This window comes from Onychostruthus taczanowskii, unplaced genomic scaffold (genome assembly GCF_017590055.1).
Source record: "Onychostruthus taczanowskii isolate IOZ18803 unplaced genomic scaffold, ASM1759005v1 scaffold68, whole genome shotgun sequence".
Classification (NCBI taxonomy): Eukaryota; Metazoa; Chordata; class Aves; order Passeriformes; family Passeridae; genus Onychostruthus; species Onychostruthus taczanowskii.
The window spans coordinates 242,657-270,043 of record NW_024504566.1 but is presented as its reverse complement, the minus strand read 5'-3'; the positions used below and the strand labels follow the sequence as shown (position 1 = coordinate 270,043).

Genomic DNA, 27,387 nt, shown 5'->3' with positions numbered 1-27,387 from the left:
TCCAGTTAGGCTGAAATTAGTCCATTCTATAGAGACAGGGCAGAATGAAAGAACAGATAAAGAAATATTCACACAAACATATAGATTGCTCATGTAAGCTTTATTTCCTTAGGAAGTCAGGATAAAACATTTCAGTGATTAATATATAAACAGCAATTGCTCATATCCTGCAGATTTTCAGGAAATAACTGAAATCTGCAAGCAAATTTAACTGAGTCTGTAGCAGATAAAATTAACTAAAATATGGAGATATAATTGCTTGAGTGTGTACACAAAGTCAAGCTGAAAGATAAATGGCAGCTTCATTTTCCTGTTGACTGTTAAAGCAAATTAATTATCTGGGGTCATGGATTTTCTTCCAGAAACAGGAATGTGAATCTCAGAATGCAAGAGTTTGTAATCAGCAGAAAAGGAAACTGATTTCTCAAGAGAGATTACCATCCAGGCACAATATTCCTGGGCCAAATTTTCCCTTCTGAGGGACTGTTTCACGGAAGTGTGAAGTTCCTGCATAGTGCTGCACTAGACCAGAGTAACATTATGTACTTGAAACTCTGACACAGCTTTTTCCTAGGATCCAGCTTTGGATGGAGTTTCCCATTACACAAAGTTGATTGCTCAGAAGAAATACAATCATGCTGCAATCCTTACATTGTGCTCAGTCTCAAGACAATTCAGTTATTTAACTAATGTCCTCCAATAGCCATGGTGTGCAGTAGAGCAGGAATGATAGTTATTTCCTGCAGAGGGAGAGTGAGGCTGTGGGTGATGCCCCTGCAGCAGCAGAAAGGGTGGAATTTGGGAGACGGTGGAGTCCATGGCAGCTGGGAGGGACAGCTGGACTGCAAAACTGGGTGGACTGGAAAGAATGGAAAAAACAGCTGCAACAGCAGAAAAATAGCAGGCAACAAACAGGATGTGAGGATGAATTACAATAAAACAGTTGAAAGCATGTGAGGAGACCAGCAGGCCTAACACTGACGATGGCAGCCAGAACTGCTGGGAACGCTGCGATCCACAACACATGCTCGCAGCAGCGCACCGTGGTGAATGGATTCTGGCCTGCCACGCAGGACTGCTGGAGTGCAGCAGCAGCAGGTGCCAAAGAAAAGCAAACTGCTCCTTTCTGGTAGTTTAAGAGCTACCCAGGCTTGCAGTTTTATGTAGGCTCTGGTGGATGCCACTCAGCTGTCACACTGGAAGTTCTTCTGTGAGAGCCCTGAGAAACACACAGATGTACATCTGCAACCTCTGTGTGCCAGAGGCAGGGAGGCTCCCTTGTGAGAAACCAAAGCACAGGAACCTACCAGCAGTAGCTGAGACCTGGAGTAACAATCTAGGGATGGGCTAGGTAGGTCTTTCCTGATTTTTTCAAATAATATCATTAGAAATGTGTCCTTCTTAAAAACAAAGAAACAAAACATAAGGATTGTAAGTACAGAAACGCTGTATTAGACAAGAGCTAAAAATCAGAGTACTGAAGTAAACATGGAACTGTGACAGTCCTGAACGGGTACAGAAAGCTCCAGCAATCAAACAGCTCAGAAGACAGAATGGATTTGGAAGGAAGAAGGAAAGGGTCGCATCAACAGATAGACAGCAGCTGCAACACAAAGATGGAAATGACGGACTTAGATGGTCAAACAGCTCTACACATGGGAATAGATAGAAGCAATTAGAATAGAAAAAGGGCATTGCAGAGATATGGAATGGGTAAGTACAGGAGAGGGAGATTTGAAAATCTTAACCCCCATCTGAGAAGCGCACATCAGAACATAAATTTATGTTTCAGCTTTTTTTTCCCTGTCAGTTGAAAACTAATGAAACCTAGGAAGGCAATTAGCTTTAGGTAGATCACAGGGCATCTGTAATATTCCTTTGTGCCATCACTCCGTCACAGTGAGGAAACATGATTTATGTGAAACGTTTGCTGGAGAAAAGCCATCAACATTAATAACATTGTATAAACAGGAGAAAACAGCAGCTCCTGTGGCCTCCCTTCACTTCCTGTGCTAAGCAGCTCTGTAGTTGCAAAGGAGTTTTTTTGAGCAATGTTGATTGTAATTCACAAATTGAATTTTCTACCTTGTGTTCACAGCTGGTGTTTAGTTCTTTTTCACTGTATCTGCATTCCAATAAACAGTCATTAATCCCTGTTTCCTTATCGGGAGCTGTTCTAATTAGGTTGTTCTAAAAGTTGAGTTAATCAATAGAGTTAATTCTTTGCATTTATAAACAACAGGAAGTTTTCTATTGTAAAAGCAGTTTCTTTTTTATGGTCTCTTGGCTTATCACTTCTTAAATGTCAGCTTAAACTCAGTGCCACTGGTATGTCATGATAAACAGCACTTACAGAAACAATCCTACTGAAGATGGTGTGGCTAGTCATTTGATTATACAGCATGAATTAATATGGGCAGAAATGAAAAATACGAGCTTCTTCATTTGTCTAAAAAATACTAAAGAAGACTACAGGTAGATAAATAAGTTGATGTTTTCTTTTCAATAGACAGTGAATACATTGAATTGCATTTTCCTTTGTAGTTAACCTCACAATCCCCTGCCATCCCTTACTGTAAGGCATGTAAGTAAGCTTTACAGCAAACAGTTTTCTGAGCAGGTCTCTATTTCTGTGAAAGACTCTCACATTACAATAAACCACGACACATAAACAGGGGGAACTCTGAACTTGCAGACAGCAGCCAGCCCCACCAGTACTTTGTCATTCTGCTTCCTTTTCCTGTTTCACTAACAGGCACAGGGCACATGCCATTACTAATGGACATGGCTGAGACACAGCCCCAAGAGCTGTGTTCCTTGGTCTCTTTGGTCTGGGCACCACAACACACATAAAATACCCTGGCACAGTAGGCCTCATTGACAATTTTGCTAGCTATCCCCAAGCTTGAAAAGATGAGGAGAAGTCACAATGTCCCAATGTCTGTGCTGTCCTGGGATTTTGGTCATGAGGCAAATGGTACGGACCTAATCTACGACCATGTATTTCAGTTGTGGTTCTAATTGTGATGTCTTTGTTTACAGTATTGTTCTTAGACTTCAGCTGCATAAAATGTGCTCCCAAACAAGTCTACAGGTTTTTTTTTTTCTTTATGAATCATTAAAGCTGCAAATAAGCATAAAAGAAAATGATGCCATCAATTCAGATTTCCCCTAAATTCACCTAACTTTTCTCCTAATGAATATAGATGTCATTACTTTGCTGTGCTTTTGCATGGACTAAGTTCTCTTGCTGCATCAAACCCTTTCACTTCACTAAGTGCAGGCATTTACCTTCCCACAAAGGGTCAATCTTGTGTTTTACATACCAAACTGGGCCAAGCAATTTCCCACACAAAACTCTAAAAATACTGTTATGCTCACACTAGTCAGAAGTTCTACAGGAATGAGATCTGTATAAGCAATAAAACAGAGATTATTTCCACTAAGGCTAACTGAGCTTAATGACCATCTGAAATCTATTCTCATTTCTACGTATGAGAGTAGTTGATATTTCTGGTTTGGCAGTGCAGACTACATGGCTGATGATGGAGTGAGTATGGAAAGTAACCACATTGACGCAGCACTTTTTTCACAAAGTTGTAAGTTATTGAGAGTTTATTGTCACACCTTTTTCATTCTCCCCCATCTTTAATGACAAAGGAATTAAAACCCCTCAGAATGCTTGCAATGTACCCCTCAGTAATGTATCCAACACATTACTACCATCGGTCTTCATAAAGGCTATATACAAAAAGTATGCCTTACCTCCCAAAATTCAGTCATCTTTAACTAACTACTCACAATACACGAACTTCAGGCACAGAAAAGTACAACTTTCCATTGGTCTTGACCCTCAAAAACATCCCATGCAAGTTTTACTCATACTTGGCTTAATCATATGTTTCATTTTTGCTTGGATACATCAGGCACAGATAAAGACGTGGAAACAAAAAAGCACAAAAAGTAAACAAAAGAGTGGAGAACAAACTTGATCTGCTACCACAATTCTTATGCTCCTATACTCGCACCTGGCATCATGCAAGCCCCAAAATTTTCTTTCCCTGGGCAAAAAACATGTCTGGATAAATCCATCAGTCCATGCTTAAAGCAGTAAATAACAGCAGTAGAAGACAGATGAAAAAGACTATTTGGGGGAACAAAACTGTGTGAAAAAACCCAGTCCCAAACACGTGAAAGCGAATTACTGCAAGGAGTATTGTAACGGGATGGCAATCACTGCTGTCGGCCGGTTTTGGTGTTACACTCCGATCAGCAATCCCAAAGGGCACGTTTCTCCCCTCCTGAGGCTGGCCGTACCCGTGACCTGTCTGAACGGAGCAGCTTTTTCACCTTGTGCCGTGAGAGTTCACGGACCGAAGCAATTTCATTAGTTTTGCCGTTTCTTACGCTTTTAATGCACTACTGCCGGCTGCGAGCACTTAGAACAACACCGGACAAACAAAAGCCTCGAGACTGGCCAAGAAGCTGCAAGTTTTCCCTTCCTGCTCGCCGCACTTGCGGCGCTGCGGTCGCGCGGGGGACGCTCCGGAGGGCCGAAAGCTGCTCCCGGACAAGAGTTCTGCGGGTCCTGTGAGGCGGGAATGCCCTAAGGATCGTGGGAATAGGCCCGGACCGCGGGAATGCTCCGAGGATCGCGGGCATGACCGCGGACCAGCCGGAACGACAGCGCGGGGCAGGACGCACAGCCTCCCCGCAGCTCCCCGGGCGCAGACTACGCTTCCCGTGAGGCCGCGCGGCAGAGCGCGGGCCGCGGGTGCGTCAGCGGCGCGAGCAGCCAATCGCGGCGCGGCCGCGGCGAGCGCCGTCCGCCGCCAATGTTGTTTTCGCTGAGTCGAGGCGCTGGTGTTGTTGGCGGCGGCGCCATATTGGAAGGGACGAGCGCCCGCTCTCGAGCAGCCCCTGGGCGCGGGCCCGGCCGCCGCCATGCTGTACCTGGAGGACTATCTGGAGAGTGAGTGTGTGCGCGGCGGGGGCGCCGGGCGGCCGGGCACGGCCGGTGCGGGGGAGCCGGGGAAGCCGCGGCGAGGAGGCGGCGCCCCCCCTCCCCCACGGCAGCGAGTGACTGACTGGCTCCCTCCCTCCCCCCTCTCTCCCGCTCCCCCGTGTCCCCGCAGTGATCGAGCAGCTTCCCATGGATCTGCGCGACAGGTTCACCGAGATGCGCGAGATGGACCTGCAGGTGCAGAGTACGTGAGTCCCGCCAGCCCTGCCCCGGCTCTCGCAGCCCCGCTCGGCCCGGGGGCGTCTCGTCGTCTCCCGCGGGCGGCGAGTGCCGAGCGCCGCGCCAGGCGAGGGGCGGGCGCGCGCCCTGGCGCTGTGGCGGCAGCCCCCGGCCCGCCCTACGGCCCCGCCCGCCGCGCCGCGCCGCAAGGACGGCCCCGGCCGAGCTGCCTTCCGGGCTTGTGCTGCTCCCAAAGGCATTTTCCGTGGCACGTCCCAAACTCTTTAGATTTTTGATCCCTAAGAGCAGTGATGGTGGCTTGGAACATGAGTTATGTCTCGCTCCTTCCAGCAGGCAGCGGCATGCTCTCCCTGAAACTTTCCAGCCAGCTCCCTAATAATAACATGGGAAGGTGCCGTTTGCTCGGCCCTTTGTGCCCTAGCTGACATGCAACCAAATACACTTTATACTTCCGGTTTTATACTAATTCTGTTTTATATAAATGCCTACTTTTGTATAAATATGTATTTTATACAAAATATAAATACACTTCAGGTTTCTTTGTAGATCACTTTTGTATCTCTGCTTATATCCTGATCTAATGCACTGCCTTAGGCTGTTTTCAGGCTGCATTGCCATTTAATCTTTCTTAATGCAATCTCCTCTGGGACTTAGGTGTCCTGTAACACTCTGGGTAGCTGTTGCAGTCATTTAACACACAATTAATATGGTTATCTATAACTGTGATTCAAAGTATTCATTAATGAAGCTGCTACTGCACAAAAGATGAGAGCAGTCATCAATATAGAAGGGCCAGGTTATTTTAAAGGGGAATGAGAGAAAGAGATTGAAGTAACAAGGGAATACTGTTTGGGAATACAAAATGCAGTACTAAGTGGGAGCAGTTCTCTAATACTTTAAAGTGCTTTCCATTGAATATTTACTTCAGTGGACCCAGCAGGTCTGTTTAACAGGCCTTATTGACACATGTAGAATTGTCTATACCAAATATAGGATTTTATTTGGTATATTATCACGTAAGTGTTGTCTTGGGTTCAGTGCTTAAAGTTGTGGGAACTGTCATGGCTCCTTCTGGTACATAGCACCACTGAAGTTGCTATCTCCAGGGAGCATGAGGGAGGTGAGCCCTGACTTGGATAGTTTGGAATAAGTTCACAAATTTTACTTCTGTTCCATAAGAAGACAAACAAAATAGTAAGGGTTTTTTAGGTGTGCTTGAGAACTTGAGGCAGCTGGCAGTGTCAAGACAGCAGTTTGTAATTTCCTCTGCTTTAACTGAAAATGACAAATAACATTCCATGTTGTATTACTGGAAGTACTAAATGACAGTGAATATTGTATACTAGGACCAACCTTAAGTGTAGAGAAAAAAATTCTCACACCTTGGTACTTCTGTAGTTATTGTGCAGTGATTGGCAGGGTATCCAAAGATCTTTATGAAACTTCTGGGCTAGCACCTCTTCAGCATCACTTGCCCAGCTGCATGATGAACACTACATGCAAACCTGGAGGTTGTGTGGTGTCTGAGAAGTACTTGAAAGCAGTACTTTGAAGAGTGATGCTGTCCTAGAAATCTACAGGATTTGTAATTTAGAGATATCTCTGCCGCTCTCCTTTAGTGTCATTGTTGACTTTGTATTTTGCCCTGTTTGGACCACATTGACTCCCAATGAGGCAGGTTCTGCTGTTTGTAGTTGGAAGAAACAATAAACCAGATCTATCTGCTGTATATTCTGATAAGATTGCTGTGGAAAAAGCAAAGATTGTCTGAGTTGGGACTTGACTCTTGAGCTTTAACTGAGCTCCACATGAAGCATAAAATGTGTTTCTCTGTTTAAGTTAAAATCATGGATTATCAGGATTTCATGGTAAAATGTCAATATCTGGAAAAAAGACTGTTCTCATAGTTTTGGCAACTCTTGGGAAATTTGATCTAAGAAATTAGTATCTCAGAATATAGAATCACAAGAAAAAATGGATGAACTTGAGTGTAGCAGAGAGAACTTTCCATATAATTGATAGATCTGACCTGAACTTGGCTTTGCCTTTTCTGCTCTTTCAGGAGAGACCATGTTTCTGTGGAAATTTTGCCCTAGGCAGTTCACAGAGACTGATAACATGTCCTCAATAAAAAGTGAAGAGAGAAGATACTTTTTATCATTTCTTCTTTATGGAGCCACTAGAATAACAGTTAAGGTGTTTGTGCTCAGAGAATAGGAGATAGAACATTTTGTCTTTTGGCTTTTTGGACCAAATTAGAGTCATTTGGTCAAAGAGCAGAGATTTGAGAAGCCTCCTTACAGAGTGTGTGCTTCTTGCTTGCCTCTCTGGCTTCTTAACAGTGGTTAAGAAGCCAGAGAGGTGGCACTTCTCTACCTGGTGCAAGTGGAAAATGCTCATTTTTTAGCCTGTTTTACTCCAGAACTGTTCGACTACTTTGTTAGTCTGGGTCTAAATAGAATTGATGTGAACTTAAGTCACAGCAGTTATGGCTTGGGATTAATAGTGCTCTGTCCAGTCAGTTGTTAGATTCCGTTGGTTTTGATCCGTAATGTTCCCAGTAGAAAGAAAATTTATTTATATTTTTGATCATTGAGTATGAATGATTTTTGGTTATTTATATAAACAGTTCTAGCTGTGAATTTTCACAGAGTTGGGAAAAACCTTGGCCTCTTGGATTCTCAGAGTAAATCATACTTAGGGTTTCATGAGCTTTTTGAACTGATTAATTAATTCACATTTTGTTTTGGCAAAATGTGATCCAGTTTTAATGGTGGTTTCTGGAAAGTGTCTTAGGTGTTCTGCACCCAGAGCCTGAAGTTTGTAGGTGATTTGTGCATTGTCACATTTAATTTAAAACTGATAGCTGGGCAATGTCACTGAGAATGCTGGGAAACAAACTTCAGTACTGTCATCTGTCCTGACGCTAGCAAGGCTGTCCAAGCTCCAAGCTAGTTTGACTGAGGCAGCTGCATGTTTTTGGAAATGTGCAAGCTGTTAAGTGCACAAGTGTCCAGCTGTTGAAATAGTAATCTCAGTGGGAGAAGGGTGGAGAGGATAGGGAAGGGAATCCCTGTTCCTGTCTCAATAAACAATGAAAAAAATAGCTTGTGGTTGACATTTTCCTTTCTGGAGATAGTTAATGTTAGAAAATGGGTGGTTTTATTTTTTTCCCCTTATGATATTTCTCAACTTCATGAAAGTGAGAATCCCATCCAAATAATAGTTCATCAGTGCATTTACTCCTCTGGGGGTGGAGGGAATAATTTGTGAGCACTTTCAATTTGCCCTGACCCTTCCTAGCAAACAGTGGAGAGGCCCTGGACTTAAAGGAAGTGACTTTGCTCTTCAGTTGGTCTACCTTTTTGAGACACTAATTTTTTTCAATTATTTGGTTTTGTATTTGACTGTTTCTCTTAGGAGAACATTTTGTTTCCTGCTCAGTTTGTAACTGGCTAGAATGTTCCAAAGTCAGCAGTCTAGAGCCCTGGGTGAGGAGTTTGGGTCGTGCTTTAAGTCACTACCACTGCTCTTAGGGACAAAAAACCTTTAGAACTTGGAGTCCTGCCTGTCCCATGCTGGAGAGCACAAGAACCTTGATGAGAATCCTACCAGAATGCAATTCTGCTTCTTGGAAATTAAGGTAAATATTTCCCTCCGCTGTCCACTGTTGCTTGGTTGTTTTGGTTTTTTCTTTTTTTTCCTCTCTAATAGTTTGCACCTCAGTCCTGTCAACTTTGTTTGAGAAAAAAAATTCCCCTTATTTTCTAATGTTTATGTACATGAGAAAATAACATTTGTCTCACTCTTTTCCTGTGCTACAGATGCAATGGATCAGCTTGAGCAGAGGGTAAATGAATTTTTTATGAATGCAAAGAAAAACAAACCTGAATGGAGAGAAGAACAAATGACATCAATCAAAAAAGTAAGGATATCATAAGAGTGGGTCAGATTTTTCTTTTGCAAACTAAGACAACCTTAGGAAAAAATAGTTTATGATTGATGGAAGATTTAAGTGTTCAGAACTGTGCCTTCCCTTGGGCTTTCATAGAGGTGGATGGAACTTACCTTGGAGGAGGAAAGTGAGTGAAAGGTTTCTTTGATCAAGAATTTCTCTGAAGTTTTACTGAGCACTTGCTAGCATTTAAAAAAGTGTAATCCTGAAATGGTGAGGAAGCCTGGTACTAAAATTTGAGCTCAGATTTTTTATTTCTGTTTGTGTGACGTGAAGTTGTCCTTTCTTTTAGAGGACATTTTTCAAGCTTAGATTCAGCATTTCCTGTGGTTTTCTGCCTATGTCCTTCTACATATGGTCTATTTAGCTTGAGAAAGGGAGGAGTAAGAACATGAATATTAATGTGGTTGTGTTATCCTTCAGTACTTGAACATTGGTGATGGTATTTTTAGCAATGTAGTCCATCATTTTGTCAGGAGAAATTCCTTTGTAGTCTTCAACAGAGGCTACTTCAGCCGATAATTTGGGTAAGGGTTGTTTTCTTCTTTAATTAATGCAAATAGGTTTTTAAATTCTAAAAAAGAAAAAGGTCAGAGCTCTGACTCCACTAGAATAAATCAAAAATTTTCTGTTGACTTTAGTTGAATCAAAATTTCAAGTAGTTTTCATGGAAGATACTATTCAGTGGAAATTGAGAATTAAAAGGCAGTAAAATCTGTTCAAATCTAAAGTAAAAGCATTTCAAAACATACCTTTTTTAAAATAAATTTTTGTCTGTGAATTTTCATTGATTAGAGGAGGCTTTTGGATTGTTTTATTCAAATTATTTAGAATGCACTTATGAGTTAGAGGAACTTACTTTAAAGTAATTTAAATTATATACAATATTATCTCTGTTTAACTAGAGTGCTGGAAAGGCCTCCCCACAGAGTACTTCAGCATCATTTTTAAGAGCAGAAGGATTTGTTGTGGTTCTGCAATAAAAGACACCCTCTTAAGTCCATTACATGATGCTGTGTAATATAAAATAAACCCAAGATTGTTTAATTTCTTGTAGCATTTCTTGCAGAAATCTAAGTATCACTCTAGTAGGAGGTGTCTCCTTCTTGTAATTTGGCTTTTTCTAACACAGGGAAAATAAGTTGATATAAATAATATCTCTCATTTAAAATTCAGATGATTGTTGTTTACAGTAAAATTTCAGTCTTTCTGAAAACTGACTTAAATTTGTCGTTTTGACTTATATTTTCTGCTTCATAACAGCAGCTTAAACTTACTGAAATGAATTCTGTTACATTCATATTTTAAAAAATATTCTCTTCATAACAGGATTATTATAAGGCTTTGGAAGATGCAGATGAAAAAGTGCAACTGGCTAATCAAATATATGATCTGGTAAGTGGATACAAGACTTGTGGTGAATCACCTAAATTTGTGCCCTAAGAAGTTCTAAGCATTTTGATATGCACTGCAGTCGTGCTGCAGTGTGCAGTACTTTTATGTTGTCTGCATACAGATGCTTTGCTGGTGAAAGAAACATTTTATTGAGTTTTAAGAATTTTGGGTAGTAAGTGTCACTTAAATATAAAACAGAGAAATAGAATTAGAAATCATAAGATTTTAATGCATGGTTTCAGCCTGTTTAGGAGACTGGTTGAGAGAATCCCTTGAGATGCCAGGATCTAGGCATCACAAGGGATGTGATGTGATCCCAGGAGTCTAGGAAGGCTGGACATTCTTCCAGAAGAAAATCTTAAATGTATAGGAGCAGCCCATCCCTAAAGGAGAAGCCAGCAAGGAAGAAGACCACCCTGGCTAAATACAGAGCTTTGGCTTCTCTTTAATTTGGGGGAGAAAAAAGAGTTTATCACCTTGGGAAGAATGGGCAGCCAACTCGAGAGGACTACAAGGATTTAATGAGGTTATGTGGGGAAATAATTACAAGGGCCAAAGCCCAGGTCAAACTTTATCTGGTTACTTCTGTGAAAGACAAAAATATTTTTAAAAGACAAAAATATTTTTAAAAATGTATCAGCAGTAAAAGAAGGGCTGTGGAAAATACCCATCCTTTACTGGATACAGAGGTAAACATAGTGATGGAGGATGAAGAAACTGCAGAGATACTTAATGGCCTTCATTGCTGCAATATTTAATAACAAGATCTGTTGTTCTCAGGGTACCCAGCCCCCTGAGCTGCAAGAAGTGAGTGGGGAGCAGAATGAAGTCCCCCTAACTCAAGTGAGGTCAGCAACCTGCTGTGCCACTTAGACACACACAAGGCTAGGGCTGTGATGGGATCCTCCCCACTGAGGAGATGGTGGAAAAGGTCACTGAGCCACTTTTGGGTGTTTACCAGAGGTCCCAGTTGGCTGGAAATTAGCAATGTAATGTCCATGTACAACAAGGGGCAGAAAGAGCATCTAGGGAAGTGAGGGCCTGCCAAGCTGACTTCAGTGCTGGGGAAGGTCATGGAGCAGATCATCCTGACTGTCATGACATAGCACAAGCAGGACAACCAGGGAATCAGGCCCAGGCACGTAGGTTTAGGAAAAGTGGTCTTATTTGACTGACCTGATCTTCAATATTGAAGTGACCTACTTAGTACATGAGGGAAAGGCTATGGATGTTGCCTACCTGGACTTTTAGTAAAGCCTTTGACACTGTTTCCTACAGCACTCTTCTGGAGAAACTGGCTGCTCATGCCTTGGGCAGGTGCATTGTTCATTGGGTGAAAAATTGGATGGATGGCCAGACCCAGAGGGGGATGGCACATGATTTAAAGTTTATTTATTTTACATTTCTCAAGAGAACAGAACATGCAAGTCAGACTACGCTCAAATATAGAAGACATAAAACAACTGCATTAGTTTCACTACAACTAGGCAAAAGTTTGTTCTAGAAGTTGGAACTGTCCCTTCTCTTTTGCTTAGCTGGTAACTGGAAAAACCTCCCAGTTTTTAATAAAGATGGGTAAATTTTGCTGTATGATTACAGATGTAGAAAGCATTTGGAATGTAGTGTTTCTTTTCATGATAGTGAGTTGAGAATTTTTTTGATTAATTTGTAATGCCCAAGAGCACGTCATATTTTGCTGAATGACATGGGAGTCTCCACTTTCAGTTGAGACTCAGTACACACCAAATTTATTGGTGTTTATAGTGGCACACAAATTGCACACGTTTCAGTTCAGAACTTGCAATTTCCCCAGAGCAGCTGAATTTCTGCTGAAGTCCATGTCATGTACTGTTCTTTCTCTTCCCCTTTAAGTTTGCATAACCAGAGCACCTCCAAGTCTTCTTCATCTTTATTTCTGAAAAGAAGTGTCTTGGAGCTTTCCCTATGCTATTTTGGTTTTAACAGCAGTGTCTCTGCTGAGAGAGGGAAATGGAGGTGACCAAGAACATCCCTTCTGTGTGTTATTGTGCTTAGTGCTGCATGGCACAAAATTGCTGGAAGGGAAATACTTAGCAAGCATGAGATTAAGAATGTAGATATTCATGTTCCAGAATTGGGTGCTATTTATTTTGCTTTGTCTAACAAACAGGTAGACCGTCATTTGAGAAAGTTGGACCAGGAACTTGCTAAATTTAAAATGGAACTTGAAGCAGATAATGCTGGAATTACAGAAATATTAGAGAGACGTAAGTATGCATGATTTTCTTTAAGAACTTGACAGACTTTCTGTCAATTTGCAGAATTAAAGGATCATACTCTTGTTAGTAGCTGCCAGTATTTTCACCCATGTTTTAACCCACTTTGAAATTTTAGTTTAAACCACTCTCAAATTTTAGTTTCAACCTCAATTTATACCAGTGAAATCAAAATACATTTGAGTAAGTAGGATAATTTTTTCACACAACTGTTGTCCCTGTGAATTTTTACAGTAAGATACATAATTCTTTAAACCTGTTTTTAATGGTTGTAGGTATTCAGCCAAGTACTTTTGCCATCTACCCAGTTACAAGGGTAACATTTCTTCCTTGTACTCATTGCCAGCAAACTAAGGAGGGTCATTACTTTAGTTTTGCATGTACTGGGTGGTTTTCCATTTTAAAGGGGCAATAATGGGTTGTTCTATAACGGGCCAGTGAAGGAAAAGCATTTTAGGTAAGAAACCTGCATGTTAAATATAACCATGCTGGTTGTTAGAATGTGAATAAAAATGTAAAGTTACAGCTTTTTTTGCCAGCTTGGTGTAGAAGAATCTGTCTTTTCTGTACATATCAGCATTTAGACATCAAATTCAAATTTGAATGTGATAAATGTCTAAGTTGATGTAACTGTGATTATGGAGGCAGTGGCTGTCTTCATAGCCAAAGATACTGAAAATTGACTTAAGTCAGTTGGGAATATTAGGAATAAGCAGTCTTTCTTGGAACTTGTTGTATCTGTGTTGTATAAGCTGGGAGTTTGGGCACAATATAAGAAAACTCTAAATGCTATTAATTAACTAGCAATTGCAGAAAAGGACTGGTTTGGTTTAGTTTAAATACCAGTTGGTTTTAGGATGTGGTGCTACCTTCTGTTGAACTATGTGTTTGGAGAGGTCGCTAGATAGGATTTCAAGAAATCAAAATAGAGAAGCACTAGACTGCATGTTACATCTTTAAGGTTTGTTTGGTTTGAGGGTTTTTTTTCCTTGTTTGGTTTTAAATAAAGCTAAAAGTAGGAGACTTAACATTTTTGGCTTTCAGAGTAAGTAAATACATGAGGTTGAAGTCCCACCAGAGGGCAGCCTTTGGGCAAGTTCATAACGTGATTGAAGTCCTCTCAGCCAAAATAGCTCCTTATGCTTTGATCCTCTTCTAGAATAATTATATTTAAACTTTTGTAATATTTATGTATTACTCATGTATTTCAGTGCTTTTTGAAAGCACTGGAAGAGGTAAAGAAATGCTGAGGCAACAGATTTTGAAAAATGAATGTGAATTGCTTTCTTGTTTTGTCTTCTGTGTAAATGTAAGTTGGTAGGTATTGCAACTACTTCAAAATCTTTTTGTTAGAGATTGATGAACAAAATATTGTATATTGTTCCAAATTTATCATCAGAGTCTCTCCTATACTGTGATTAGCCTCATCTTACAGTAGATGTTATTCTTAGACATATACTTGGATTTATGCCTGTCTGACTTTTTCCTTTTTTTGGGGGGGGAGGATGGGGGTGGGGTTTATTGTTGTTTTGTTGGTTTTGTGAGTTCTTTTGTTTTGTTTTTATTTGTATTGTTGCTCTATGTATTTTGGACGTTAAAAAAATCTGGATCATGATCTGCAGCCCTTTCTTTGGAATGTTAAATCAACTTGAAAGATGAAACTGCTGTTTTCTTGAGTTTTGACTGAATATGACAAGGTAGACTCAGTGGGACAAGGTGCCTTTTTTATACAGTTTACATTGTTCAGTCTTCAGTTCATACTGGTGTAGATTGTCAGTACTTTTGGTGCAGCCATTCTGCAACTCATTTGATTAAGTAGCTTGGTGAGGGCAGTGTTGTTGGTTCTTCTTATTTGCCTTGATTTTAAGTTCTTGATTTCAACAGTTGGACAGTAGCAGTTGTCAATTTTTATTTGAGAACTAATCTCACTAGTTCCTGGTTGTACTGTAGAAAGGGTTTCAACTCCAGCAAAAATTGTTCTGATTAAAATAAATATAACTGCATTGTGATTTGGTTAATATTTTAAAGATCCCTTTAGTACATAAAAGTTAAAATGGTGCCAACTCTCAATTTTTGTGTCCTTCTTACCTCCCTCTTAGGGTCTCTGGAGCTGGATACACCAGCACAGCCTGTGAATAACCATCACTCCCATTCTCACACTCCAGTAGAGAGTAAGTATTTGAAACTTATAAAGACGGCCACTTTTTATGTGGGGTTTTTTTTGTTTTTTTTTTTTTCTTTTTGTTGAGTAGTGTGAGGAAAAAGATGGTTCAGAACTTTTTTCCCTTCATCATTGCAAGGAGAAAACAAAGCATAATAAATACTAATAATGTCTGTTAAGAAGGGCAAGAATGAAATAGGTTTTGCTGGTGGGAATTAGTTGAAAGTGCTAGCATAATTTGACTTTCAAGCTGAATAGATTCTACATTTCTCTTCATTTATTTCATTTAGAAAGGAAACACAATCCATCTTCTCACCATGGTACAACAGATCATGTTCCTGAAAAGAAGTTTAAATCTGAAGCTCTTCTATCTACCCTGACATCAGATGCTTCTAAAGAAAACACACCAGGTAATCCTAATTGTCTTTCAATTTCATTGCTTTTTAGTCAGAAGAAGAGATACTTAATTATATTTGTGAGTTAGTCTTCTGAAATCACAGAATCATGGAATAGGTGAGGTTGGAAGGGACCTCAGTGGATCATCTGGTGCAGCCTCCCTGCTTGAGCAGCGTCATCCCAGAGCACATCCACAGCCTCTCTGGGCAACTTGCTTCTATGCAACCTGTCCTGTGTGTGGCCACCTGCACAGAAGTTCTTCCTCATATTCAGGTGGAGCTTCCTGTGCATCAGGTCCTGCTTGTTGCCTCTTGTCCCGTTGCTCAGCACCACCAAGCAGAGCCTGGCTCCATTCCCTTGACACCCTCCCTTGAGATGCTCACGGAGAGGGATGGGGTCCCCTCTCAGTCGTCTTTTCTCAAGGCTGAACAGGCTCAGCTCCCTCAGCCTTTCCTCATAAGGGAGGTGCTCCAGTACTTTAATCATCTTTTTTTCATTCTACTGGACCCACTCCAGGAACTCCATGTCTCTTGTACTGAGGAGCCCAGAATGGGACACAGCACTCCAGATGCAGCTTTGCTAGGGCTGAGTGGAGGGTCAGGATCACCTCCCTCAACCTCCAGGACACCCTTGGCCTTCTTATCCCCTAGGGAACACTGCTGGCTCAGGGACAGTTTGTTGTCAACCAGGACCTTAAGGTCCTTCTCCACAGGGTGGCTTTTCAGCGGGTCAGCCCACAGCGTGTGCTGTTGCATGGGATTATTCCTCTCCAGGTGCACTGCACTTTCCTTTGTGGAATTTCTGGACCCTGTGCCATCAATAATGACCTTCTGGGATCTGCCATTCAGCCAGTCTTCAGTCAGAGACTGATATTCCTTTCCCTCGGATTTTCAGTCACTTGAAACATGAGAAGTTGCAGACATTATTACTAATCTGTGTTTTCCATGAAGGGTGTCTGCTTTGTTGTCATTTAACAGCTGTATGATGGCTGTTTCTTTTTATTTACACTTCGAGGAAGATAACAGTACAGTTTTGTTCAGCTAGTAATAGAAATATAAGAGATCAATGCATTATTTTTGGGAAGAAAATGCATACAACAATTTCCAAAGTAAGAGAAAGGAATTTTCACACCTTTTTTTTAAGAGTTGGTCTGAAAATAAATTTTTTTCATGTGTTGTTTATGTCAAAAGAGAAGTCTTTTTGTATATAGTGACTAAAAAAATCTAAACCTTTCTGCGTATTCTGAATATTAAGGTTTCGTAGTTTCTTTTCTGAAAATAAAAGACTAAGTAGTTAGAGTAAGTCAACTACTTCACTCATGTTTTAAGTCAGTTTTAAGTCATTCCAGTCATGTCTATTTCAGTTTTCTTTTGAAGAAACTTCACATGAGGCTGCAAATAAAATTCTGCAGCTGTCATTCTGCAGATGACCCTGGAAATTGTGTTGCATTAAAACTGATCTATAGTTTTTAGAATTAAGATTGTTGAAAGTTTTACTTCAGAAACAGTATGGGTGTGTAATCATTCTTACCCTCTTCTTGATGATTATAGAGGTGAGAATTGTTTCAATATAGGCATATGTATAGCATCTGCATCTGTTCTTCAATAGCTGAGTATCATAGTGAGAGCTGTCATTCTGGAAGGACTCCTTGCACATGAGGATAGATAGGGAACAAACGTCTTTTTTTTTCCCCCATAAACAAATACTGGTGTGTCTAATTACTTTTAAAACCTTTTTTCCAAATGATTAGACTGCTCTGATGCGTAAACGGAGTTCCTACTCTTTCACTGGTTGTCATATAACTCTTCTTAAAATGCAAAGGAATTTAGTTTCATTTTGAATTTCATAAATGTGTTCTATTCATCAAGGGTGTCGAAACAGTAATTCATCATCCTCTTCAAACAATGCATACAATACAAACTCTTCTCAACCATTGGCATCATATAACCTGGGCTCATTATCTTCAGGATCCGGGGCCGGTGCAATTACCATGGCAGCAGCTCAAGCAGTGCAAGCCACGGCACAGGTAATGTCAGAATATTCTTGTCATTCTGCCATCTGCTTATGATTAAGAAGAAAGGCTAGTGACTGCTTTTTTTTTTTTTTTTTTTTTTTTTTTTTAATCTGAATTCCCAGGGTCACTTTCAGCTGATGTGATTCAGTTCTTATATTAGGATTTTATTAATATGTGACAGTTTCATCCTGTATAGGTTGCCTAAAGGGACAGCTTGTTTTCTGACTTTTCCTGGAAGATGTTCTCACACATTTAACTGCTTTCTGTACATAATTTCATTAACAAGGTCATGAGTGAACCTGTGCATATAATTAGCAGTTAGCAGCCTTGTGTAGGAGCTTTACTGTGTAATCTGATACAGTATCAGCATTCCTTTTAGATGAAGGAGGGAAGACGAACATCCAGTCTAAAAGCCAGCTATGAAGCATTTAAGAACAATGATTTTCAGCTTGGAAGAGAATTTTCATTGTCCAGAGATTCAGCTGGATATTCATCATCAGCTCTGGCATCTACATTAACTCAGACATTAAGTTCATCAACCACAGATTCACGAAGTGGCAGAAAAAGCAAGTAGGTTTTCTTACTTGTTGACTGCAATTATAACTTTGAAGACAGATGAGCTTTCTTTTAAAAGGTCATGGGCCATAATAGAAGTACATTGTATTTAGTATCTGTGGGGGGAGAATCAGCAGAAGGTAGTTACTGCCTCTTGGCCATTTGTTGTGCAGGGCTGTATTCTTTAGTCCTCCCACTTCTTTTTCTTTAAGCAAACTCACTCTACTGATTTGCTTTTTTATCTGAGATGCAATCAAGTTTCTTCCCTCACTTTTCCGTGTTTTGGAGAGATTTGATCTAACAGTAGTTGCTGAGAATTACTGTCCAGTGGTTTGTAGATGGTTTTGAAATAATCTGGAGATGTTTGATGACAGTTTCAAGTAAACATGACACTTCCTAATGACTGACGGTCTAGAACAGGAAATGAATTTCATTTCTGATTGTAGTGAAGTTTTAAAACATTTTCAGCAACACAATGTCACAACACATTGAACAAATCAGAACTTGTACTTGAAAGAATTTGTCTCAAAATGCCCATCCTTTTAAATTGTCTTGAGTTTTTTTCTTCATTCAAATTTGTGTGTGTTCACAACTCAATTAATAATGCTATTTGAAAAGCATTTTTCATCTATGAATATCTTGGGTGTCAGGTCTGACCTATAAGCAAAAGCAGAGAAATTTTATTCTGGCACCATTCCTATGGAGTGATTGTTGATGCTTGAGCGGAGATTAACAGAGAATCAGTCATCTTCAAAACAGTTATCTATTGTACATGACATATGACATTATTTATATGTAAATTCCTGTTTTATTGGTAACAGTTCTTATAAGGACTTGACACCAAGGCTATTGATGGAAAACTTTATGAAGAAAAGCATTTGTTAAAGCCACTAGACAGTTTAGAGCTGTTAAATTCTATTGATTAGAACAGCACATCCTGCGCTTGTAAGCTGCTATGACTCGTTTCCTTTTCCAAGAGCATACAGTGGGTGCATTCCAGTGCTTGCAGTGGCTGAATTAAATGTGATGGTGAATGATAGCTTTGGGATTTACATACTGCAGTAGTTCAGAGTCAACAAAGTACTTGTTTAGTGATTCTTTCTCTTGGCAGAAAATTAATCACTTTTCTTCCTTTTTTTTTCACTCTTCCTCAGAAACAACAACAAATCCTCAAGTCAGCAGTCCTCATCATCATCTTCTTCTTCCTCTCTATCATCATGTTCTTCTTCATCTGCGCTGGCACAAGAACTGTCTCAGCAAACAGCAGTAATACCAGAGTCTGATTCTAATAGCCAGGTTGATTGGACCTATGATCCAAATGAGCCACGTTACTGTATTTGTAATCAGGTAAGGATGGCCTCCAAATTGAAATACAACTACAGCTGCTGTTTTGATGCAGCTGAACTTCCTTCTCTGAATGCTAATTTTGAAAAAACTATATTTTTACTCTTCTGATCTGTTTTTGTTTACTTACTGGTGATATGAATAACAAACTGTTGAAGCTAAAAATAGTCAGTTTTTTTAGTGATGTGATATCCTTGGAGAGTTTTAAGTCTGGCAATGGAGACTGCAGGAATAAGTAAATTAAAAATTGAGGGGGTCGCAGTGAATTTAGTTTTCTATCCAATCTGAAATATGAAGATGTATGTTCTTTTGCATAAACAATTTTGGAAAATCAGTTCACTACAAACATTGTGGTGTTTGGGTTGTGTAACAAAAGTAAAATGAAAATGTTGTTACTGCTATTAATGAAAAATCTCCTCAAAGAAAGAAATTTGAATGTTGGCCCTTTCAAAATGTTAATTGCTAAGGGTTTTTTTCTTATTTTACTAGGTGTCCTATGGAGAAATGGTAGGCTGTGATAACCAAGATGTAAGTAACAAAGTTCAAAAGGTTCAGGAGCAGCTTGCGCATATAACTATTGCTTGTAGGAGTTGCATTTTTTTTAGTTTGAGTAGAGTTTTTTAGAGTAAAGTGCATATGATTTGAATTATCCTTCAGGAAACTTCTCATATCTCCACACAGCTTAGGTTCTTTTAGGAACCTGCAGCCTTTGCTAGGTTAAGAAATGCCCTGCTTCAAAATATCCTGTATTTCCGTGAATTTTCAGCTATTTCACTACTAATAAGAGTTGTCCTTTTCAAATGAAAAAGTTTTCAAAGAACAGTTGAATATAATCATGTATTTACTGAGATAACTACATTTAAACAGAAGTGAGTGATAAGATTTCTTTGTCAAACTATTTCAAAGCACAACATACTTACTTTGCTCTGTAATGTGAGTCCATATATCACTCCTAGAATTTTTATCATTTTTCTTAGTGTACTGAGTGTATGTTGCAGTTCCTCGCCTTTCCTTATTTTGTCCTGTGACTTTTGTAAAATGCAGAATACGCTATCCTTTCGTGTTTCATTTTCATAGAATTGTATTTGTGATACGCATTTTGAAAAAAACCCCAAGTCACAAACCTTCTCTTTGAACTCTTTTTTTAGTGCCCTATTGAGTGGTTCCACTATGGATGTGTTGGACTGACAGAAGCACCAAAAGGGAAGTGGTACTGTCCACAGTGTACAGCTGCAATGAAGAGAAGAGGCAGTAGACATAAATAAGTTTTGTTCATATGGAAAAAAATTGCATAATAAAGGTTTTATAAAGGACTTGGGAGGGGAGGGGCAACTCTCACCACACTTCCTTGCAACCACTGAAGAGTAACATAGCAATCATAGAATGGTATGGTTGGAAAGGACCATAAAGATCTTCTAGCTCCAGCCCGCACTCATAAGATCTTGAACTATTGGTTTTGCTAAGTTGTGTTTTAATATTGTAGGTAAATTATTTATGCACCTTGATGTGCTACAGATACTATTCCAGTGAGCCTTGGATTGTTCCAGTGGCCAGCATATGCAGATATTTGTACTATCAAACCATTTTCTCTAAGCAGTGGGCATTCTACAAGTACTCAATCTTCCAAAAATTCCGATAAGTCAAGATTTTAAATGTATGTTTTATATACAACAGATATATTCTGCTGCATGTACTGTACTCAAGAGCTGTTACGTAACACTATGTATATTAATAGTGCAAAAAGTCAGTGCTTCTGAAAGGAAAAAGAGACAGTGGTTTTTAAAATGCCTTTATAGCTTTGGTTCTTTATGAACCTTTAATTCAGCAGGCTGAAGAAAATGGTTCTTGTATACAGCGGGCTGTTGTCCTTTAGGGTACTTGAGTATGTAAAAACAAAAAATGCTGTAGAATACAACAAACTTGTGCCATTAGTCTTTATATGTTTCTGCTCCAGAGAAGGCGGGGGCCATAAGAAGAAAAAAAGGTGTTAAAGTGATGATAAATTTTTATACCAAATGTGTTTATTTTTTTGTGCAAGTAATCCTTTAAATTTGAATTGTATTAGGTGTAAAATAAAAGAACCTCAACTCCTCAGATTAATGTTTCCTGTACATTTGTCAAAAAAAAGGTCTCTCGCTGAAATGGTTTCACAAACTTCCTTTTTTTTTCTGGATCTTTAATGCAGCAGCACTGAACAGAAGATGGGGTTTATGCCTATTTTTTCCTTCCTCCTTCTTTCCACTATTAAGAAATATGCTTTCCCTTTGAAATAAAGATTTTACTTCAGCCCTGTGTTAGGCTGAAAGACTGTGGTTGTCATGTGGTAGCTTTGCAGACCCAGAAGAGAAGAGAGGGAGAGAAGGAAGCAGTTCCATTGCATGACCATGCAAGTGGTGTCAAGGGAATAAAAACAGATGGGTCCATTAGTAATAAGAGTATGTACAGAGAATGAAAACAGGCTTCTGTCACACCATGTTTTTTTCAAAATGAAAAAAGTAGGCATTTAAAGTCCATGAACTCAGGAAAAGTAGATGTGAAAGAAGGGAAATGTGATTATCGATGATAAATACACTTTGGCAAAAGAATAGGATACAAGTCGGTGAAAATAAACAGCAAGGAGCAGTTAACTAAAGCTCCCTTGAAACTGGGAACTCAACCCACTGTGTATGTATTTCTGTGGAAATTTCAGTCTAAAAAAACACTTGAAGACTAGAATATCTGGTTTTAAGTGAGGCTGTTGAGACAGTGGAGATAACAAAGTGTTTGTCTTGTGGGAAACTGGTGCCATGCTATAAATTGAAATTAAATAAGCAACCAGTAATCTAGACCCTCCTTAAACTGAATGTCTGTCCCAAAGGCTAAGAACTAAGTCCTTTGAGAATTAAGACTCTATACAGCAAAATCTCTCACTCAGCTGGTAACCATACCTTTGATGGTACCAAAACTACAAATCCAAAATAAAATTTCAATTTTTAGTGTGAATATTGGATCTCTGTTTCATTGTGAAATAGAAATTATTTTTTCCTTGAGAAATTAGAGAACTCACAAGAGGAAAAAACTGGCCCTTATTAGTAAATTAGTATTTTCTGTCAAAAAACCAGAAATGGGCAAATGTGAAAATGTGGGAAAAAATGCAACACATAAGTCAAAGATGTAGAACAATAAAACCTGTACATACTTTTGTTTTCTAAATTGGAAGCCTGTAAGTGAAGCTGCCTGGTCAGGAGGTGATTAGACTGTACAAGCACTGAGCAGTGTGAGTAGCTACATATTGAGAGAGTTCATGCCTCATGGTCAGTAGAGTTGCTGGATGCTTCCCTAGGTGGACAAGTACCGGTGCAAAGTCTCTCATTAAAGCTTCTTTAAAATCGGTGATGCACTGGTTGAAGAGTGGGCATCCCTTGACTGGGACATCCACACTGCTATTTGCAAAATAGAATAATAAAAAGTAATAGCAATATCCCCAACACGCACTGCTAAAGAAGAGCAGGACTCTACTGCTCAAGAGTTACATTGGGGATCAGTTAAAGAGGCCTAAATGGGAACATAATATTTGCATCTATGTTGTTTTCTCAAAAAAACCCCAAAAATGGAAAGTGCTAAAAGCATCAGACCAATCTCATGACAGACTGTCTGATAAAATGGAAAGCGTATTTAAACATTTTGCTAAAACAATGTAAATATAAAATAATATATGTCGGGCTCCCCTGGTGTCTCTGCACATCCACAGTGGTGTGCTGAGATCCCACAAATATATAAAATAATACTTAGATTTCATTTTATCTGCAGCTGAGTCCTCTGAAGTGGGAAGTAGGGATTACTATGTAGGAAAGTGATTTGGAGGTTATTTAGTAATTTTATGGAAACCCCAACTCACTGTTCAGCAGCAGGTCACATAAGTGCTGAGAATGACTCAGTAGGACATAAAAAATAAAACAGAAAACAGTTTTACACCATGTAAATTGATGGTGCAGTTAGGTCAACACAGTGTAACATTCTGGTCTGCTCTGTTACAAAAAGACAGCAAAGCCAGGAAAAGGCTCAAATTGGAGGGTCAAAGCTGTATCATGACAACACAGCTGAAAAACAGATGAATTGTCTGGGACTCTTCTGGATGGGAAAGAGGCAGCTCCATGAGAATATAACAGGGATCTGTAAATTAAGTAGTCATGTGAAAAGGTGTGTGTTTTCATAGAAGTGGTGGTATGGAGGTAGCCAGTCCAAAATGAAAAAATGAGCAACTTTTTTTCACATGTGGCATGCTTACATTACAAAATGGGACATATAGCTAAGATCCCTGGATCAGAAACTCACTGAAGATTGATCACTAGAAGTCAAAAGAGTTTGTTGAGGGAAGTGTTCCAGGTTGCCTCTGACAGTCCTAAAATCCTCTGGCACTCAATGAAAGCTGATACCAGACACTATGTTAGACGACCTTCAGCATTAGGCAGTGCAGTTTCTTTTAGTTTCATGTCAATGTTCCAGCATTTGGGTGAACTTTTAGGATGAGGGGTATTTGTAGTACCACAAACTGAGAACCAATGTGCTAAGCACTCTAATGAAATAAAACACTGTGTATTCCTCATAAGGAATATTGTCTCTGTGCCCTGGTGAGCTGTAACTTTTGTTTATTCTAGATCTGAAATGAAAAAGGGGGAGAAAATACATTAATGGATACTAATCTGAAAATCCCACTAGGTTGTCTCTCTGAATAGTAAGGGATAATTTGCATTCTTCTTTACCAAACTTTGCAAAATGTTATTCGCACACAGTAAATGTCAGAAATTCTGAGGTTTGTTTCACTTTTCTGTTCTGCCTCACCAGGGAGGTACTTTCCACAGTGAGTTGGCTTTTCTTGGCAAGTTTTTTTCATCTCCCTCCTCATTCTGCTGGAATGTCTGGGCCATACATTTTTCTTCAAGAGAGAGATGGCCCTTACCTTGACAGCAGTGTTCAATTTTTTTAGACTAAAATCTCTAAGAAGCAGAATTGCAAGAGGAATAAGAGTCTTGAGTTTTTACACTCTCTTCAGGCTATATGTGAATAAAGTTAGTTCACACTGTATGAACATAGTACCTTCAGTTTTGTTACTCCTCCCTGGTTTGACTAAAATGCTCTGAGAATAATGTAACTAAAAGGAGAAAAATGTCACACTTCAATTTACAGCAATGTTCCTCTTAGCACTTTCAAATCCATATCTTGCTTTTATACTCGTATAGTATTCAATAAAGACAAAAACAAGTTGCATGACTACTACTTTCAGGCTTGTCCTTCCACAGGTCTTATATTTTAAAACCCCCCATAATTTCCTACATTAGTTCATTATAGATATAGAGTCTTGATTATAAACATTACTTTAACTGCATGCTGTGTTCTCTTTTTATAGAGATAAGAATTTAGTCCTAAAAAAAAATCTGAAGGTATTGAAAAGAAAAACCCTAGCATATTACAGCTAGAATAGAGAAATACTTGCCTCGTGACTGTACAAGAACTCTACCTAGTGCAGTAGAAAATGATAAACAATGTTAGGATCCCCAACTGTGTTAATATTTTTGAAGACCTAATACCTATTTGTGCCTTGTACCTTACATTATGAAGACTACTGTGCATTGTGGCAGTTCTATTCCTTTCTGAATACTTATTTAGCAATGTTAAAGTCATTGAATCAAAGGTGTCGGCCCACATCTATGAAACTGGATACTGCCAATTAGAAAAAGTTTTATTCAAGTTAAAGCGAACAATGAGGGGAACAATTATATATTTCTTTTAAAATATCAAATTTTTGAGGAATCTTTACTGCTGAACAGTTAGTTGACAGTTAACTTGGTTTTCCTATTTAAGTGGTATAAGCCTTTTTTACTAGAAGAATAAATAATAGTTATACTGTATTTGCAAACATGAGGATTAGTGAAACAGACATAGGGAGCAATGTGAAGATAATTTTATGTTTCTTCTGCCTTCAGAGCTTTAGCCTTTTAATTTCAAAGCAAGTTTTATGCTTTGTTTTCAGAAAAGGACATCTGGGATAGATGTTTAGATAAACTTTCCAAGCATGAGTGTAGTTAAGTGCTGGAAGGGGTCAGTCAGGGAAGTGCTATGGAATTAGGGAATTCCTTTTTGTTACATATATAGGAATAGCTTTCCCTGTGATAATAAAAGAAATTTTGTTTACAGCTCTGTTATCTTTTGTTTTAATAAGATAAAAATTACATTGTTATTAGGGGTTGGTGTGTATAAATAAGCGCTCATCATCTTTAAAAATTGTTTTAATAAATGTTCAGTTATGTAGCTTGCATGAAAAGATGACAACCTAGAGTGTTTCTGCTGTGATTAATTCAGTTGGATATGCTCTTCTTGATTGAAATTATTTAAAAGTGTGTTCAATCTCTGTGTCATGTTATTTGGGGCTAGATTAATCTCAGGCTTTTAAAGAAAGCAGATTCTGTAGACTGAAGGATTAGCCAATAGTTGAATGAACTGGCCATAAAACATGTGTTCCTTAGTCAGGTCTGGAAAACAAAACAGTCAGTAGTATTGACCAACCCTTTATTTTAATTTAGGAAGGTATTCCATACATCCATGGATCTTGCTGGTAGCCTAATTCTATTGGAATGGCTAAGGAACTGAGGAATAAGCAGAAGTTAAGGCAGGAGTTACTTTAATATTGTGCTAAAAAATCTCAAATTATGTATTAATCATTTTAATCCAGAACAGAAATTGTCTTAGACAAAGACTCGCAGTTTACATGCTTTTGCACACAGAAGTGATGATTTCAGAAGTAATGATTACCTTTGAGAGTGTCACATCAGAGCAGTTCTGCCCATCTCTTCTATCACATTGTTAGTTGCCCTTTTAAGACATAAATACAATCTAAAATGCACACTGGGAAAACATCTCAGTGAAGTTTTAGCCCAGGACAGGGAAATGAAAGGTGATTCTCAAAAACAGAAAAGAGATGAAAATCCAGCTTTAAGGTACTTTTATTATCTGCATTAATATTCAAGATTTTCCAGTGCTGAAGTACTTTTCACTTTCAAAGTGCTTCAGCACTTCCAAACACTCACCCACAGCTATTTACTTAAAGACTTCTGTTAAGAGGGTGAAAGGAATGTACTGGAAATGTCTCTCTCTGGAGGCTGACAAGCCTTATAACAGAAAAAATTCTAAGTTTTTCTCTTCTCTATTGTTTGAATCTTAAGCAGCTATATTTATATTCATGAAGGAAAGAGACACCAAAACATATTGCTCCTAATTACATCATCACATTATAAAATTGTAATCTGATTTCCTTTTTAGTAAAGGATAGTGTGATTTTAAATCAATCCCAAACATTGTCTGTAATTCTCTCTCCAAAGACTTTTTTAAAAGAAGCGAATTAATTATCACCCTTATATACATTTTATTCATTTTTGGTATTGGCACTACCTGGTTTTACATTATTTTCAAAAGCAAAGAGTCTCTTTATTATGCTTTAGTGTTCAAAGTTCATCAAAACATAGCTATACAGAAATAGTGATTAAATAAAAAACTTATTAGGAGGTCATTCAGCTACCTCATACTGTATTTCAGAGCAATTCAGATTTGGTTATATTTTAGTTATGTTTTAATTTTTTTCAAAATCAAATCCTAAGCAGATCTACATCTACCTCTAGTCCTAGAACATAACTCCATAATTAAAAAATATAACAAAACAACCCACAAAAGAAACAGGCTCCAACAAACCAGTAATGAGACAAAGAACAAAAATGCATTTATTCACTTTTCAGCCCCTCTAGACAATTCAAATTATGTGTGAAATATTGAAAAATGACAGCAAAACATTTTAGATCCCTCAGACCTGAGAAATATCTTCCTTAAACCTTGGTTTTTCAACAGCCCTCTGCCTGGAATGCTAGTTTTATACATGACCTGTTTAATCAAAGTGGTCAAGATCACCCACTGGCAGTGTGATGTTCAGCCTTCTCCCAGCTGTACCACAGCGGTTCCATATGACATCCCTCCCCACTTTCAGCTTTCAAGCCCCTCAGGCATGTTTTGAGCAAGCTGTGCAGCCCATGAGGCCAGAACTGAGGCAGTGCAGTGACTCTGCATGGGGCAGGACACAAAGAA

At 39.0% G+C, this 27,387-nt stretch overlaps 1 protein-coding gene across 6 annotated transcripts; it reads left to right on the top strand.

The window, feature by feature from the left end:
* The first annotated feature begins 4,334 nt into the window (after positions 1-4,334).
* Positions 4,335-21,372, top strand: ING3 (inhibitor of growth family member 3). Of its 6 annotated transcripts, none has more exons than XM_041421025.1 (12): positions 4,335-4,972; positions 5,136-5,207; positions 9,028-9,128; positions 10,488-10,553; positions 12,703-12,799; positions 14,908-14,979; positions 15,260-15,379; positions 17,333-17,391; positions 17,759-17,949; positions 19,089-19,281; positions 19,768-19,806; positions 20,427-21,372. In XM_041421025.1, exons 1-12 carry the CDS (start codon positions 4,945-4,947, stop codon positions 20,541-20,543), a joined length of 1,155 nt encoding a protein of 384 aa, XP_041276959.1. In that variant the 5' UTR covers positions 4,335-4,944; the 3' UTR covers positions 20,544-21,372. The 6 variants fall into 6 exon arrangements, 5 of the variants coding, with proteins under 5 accessions (XP_041276959.1, XP_041276958.1, XP_041276961.1 ...); XM_041421024.1 differs by having other exon boundaries at positions 17,234-17,391; XM_041421027.1 differs by lacking the exon at positions 4,335-4,972 and adding an exon at positions 8,624-8,846 and having other exon boundaries at positions 17,234-17,391.
* Positions 21,373-27,387: the final 6,015 nt, after the last annotated feature.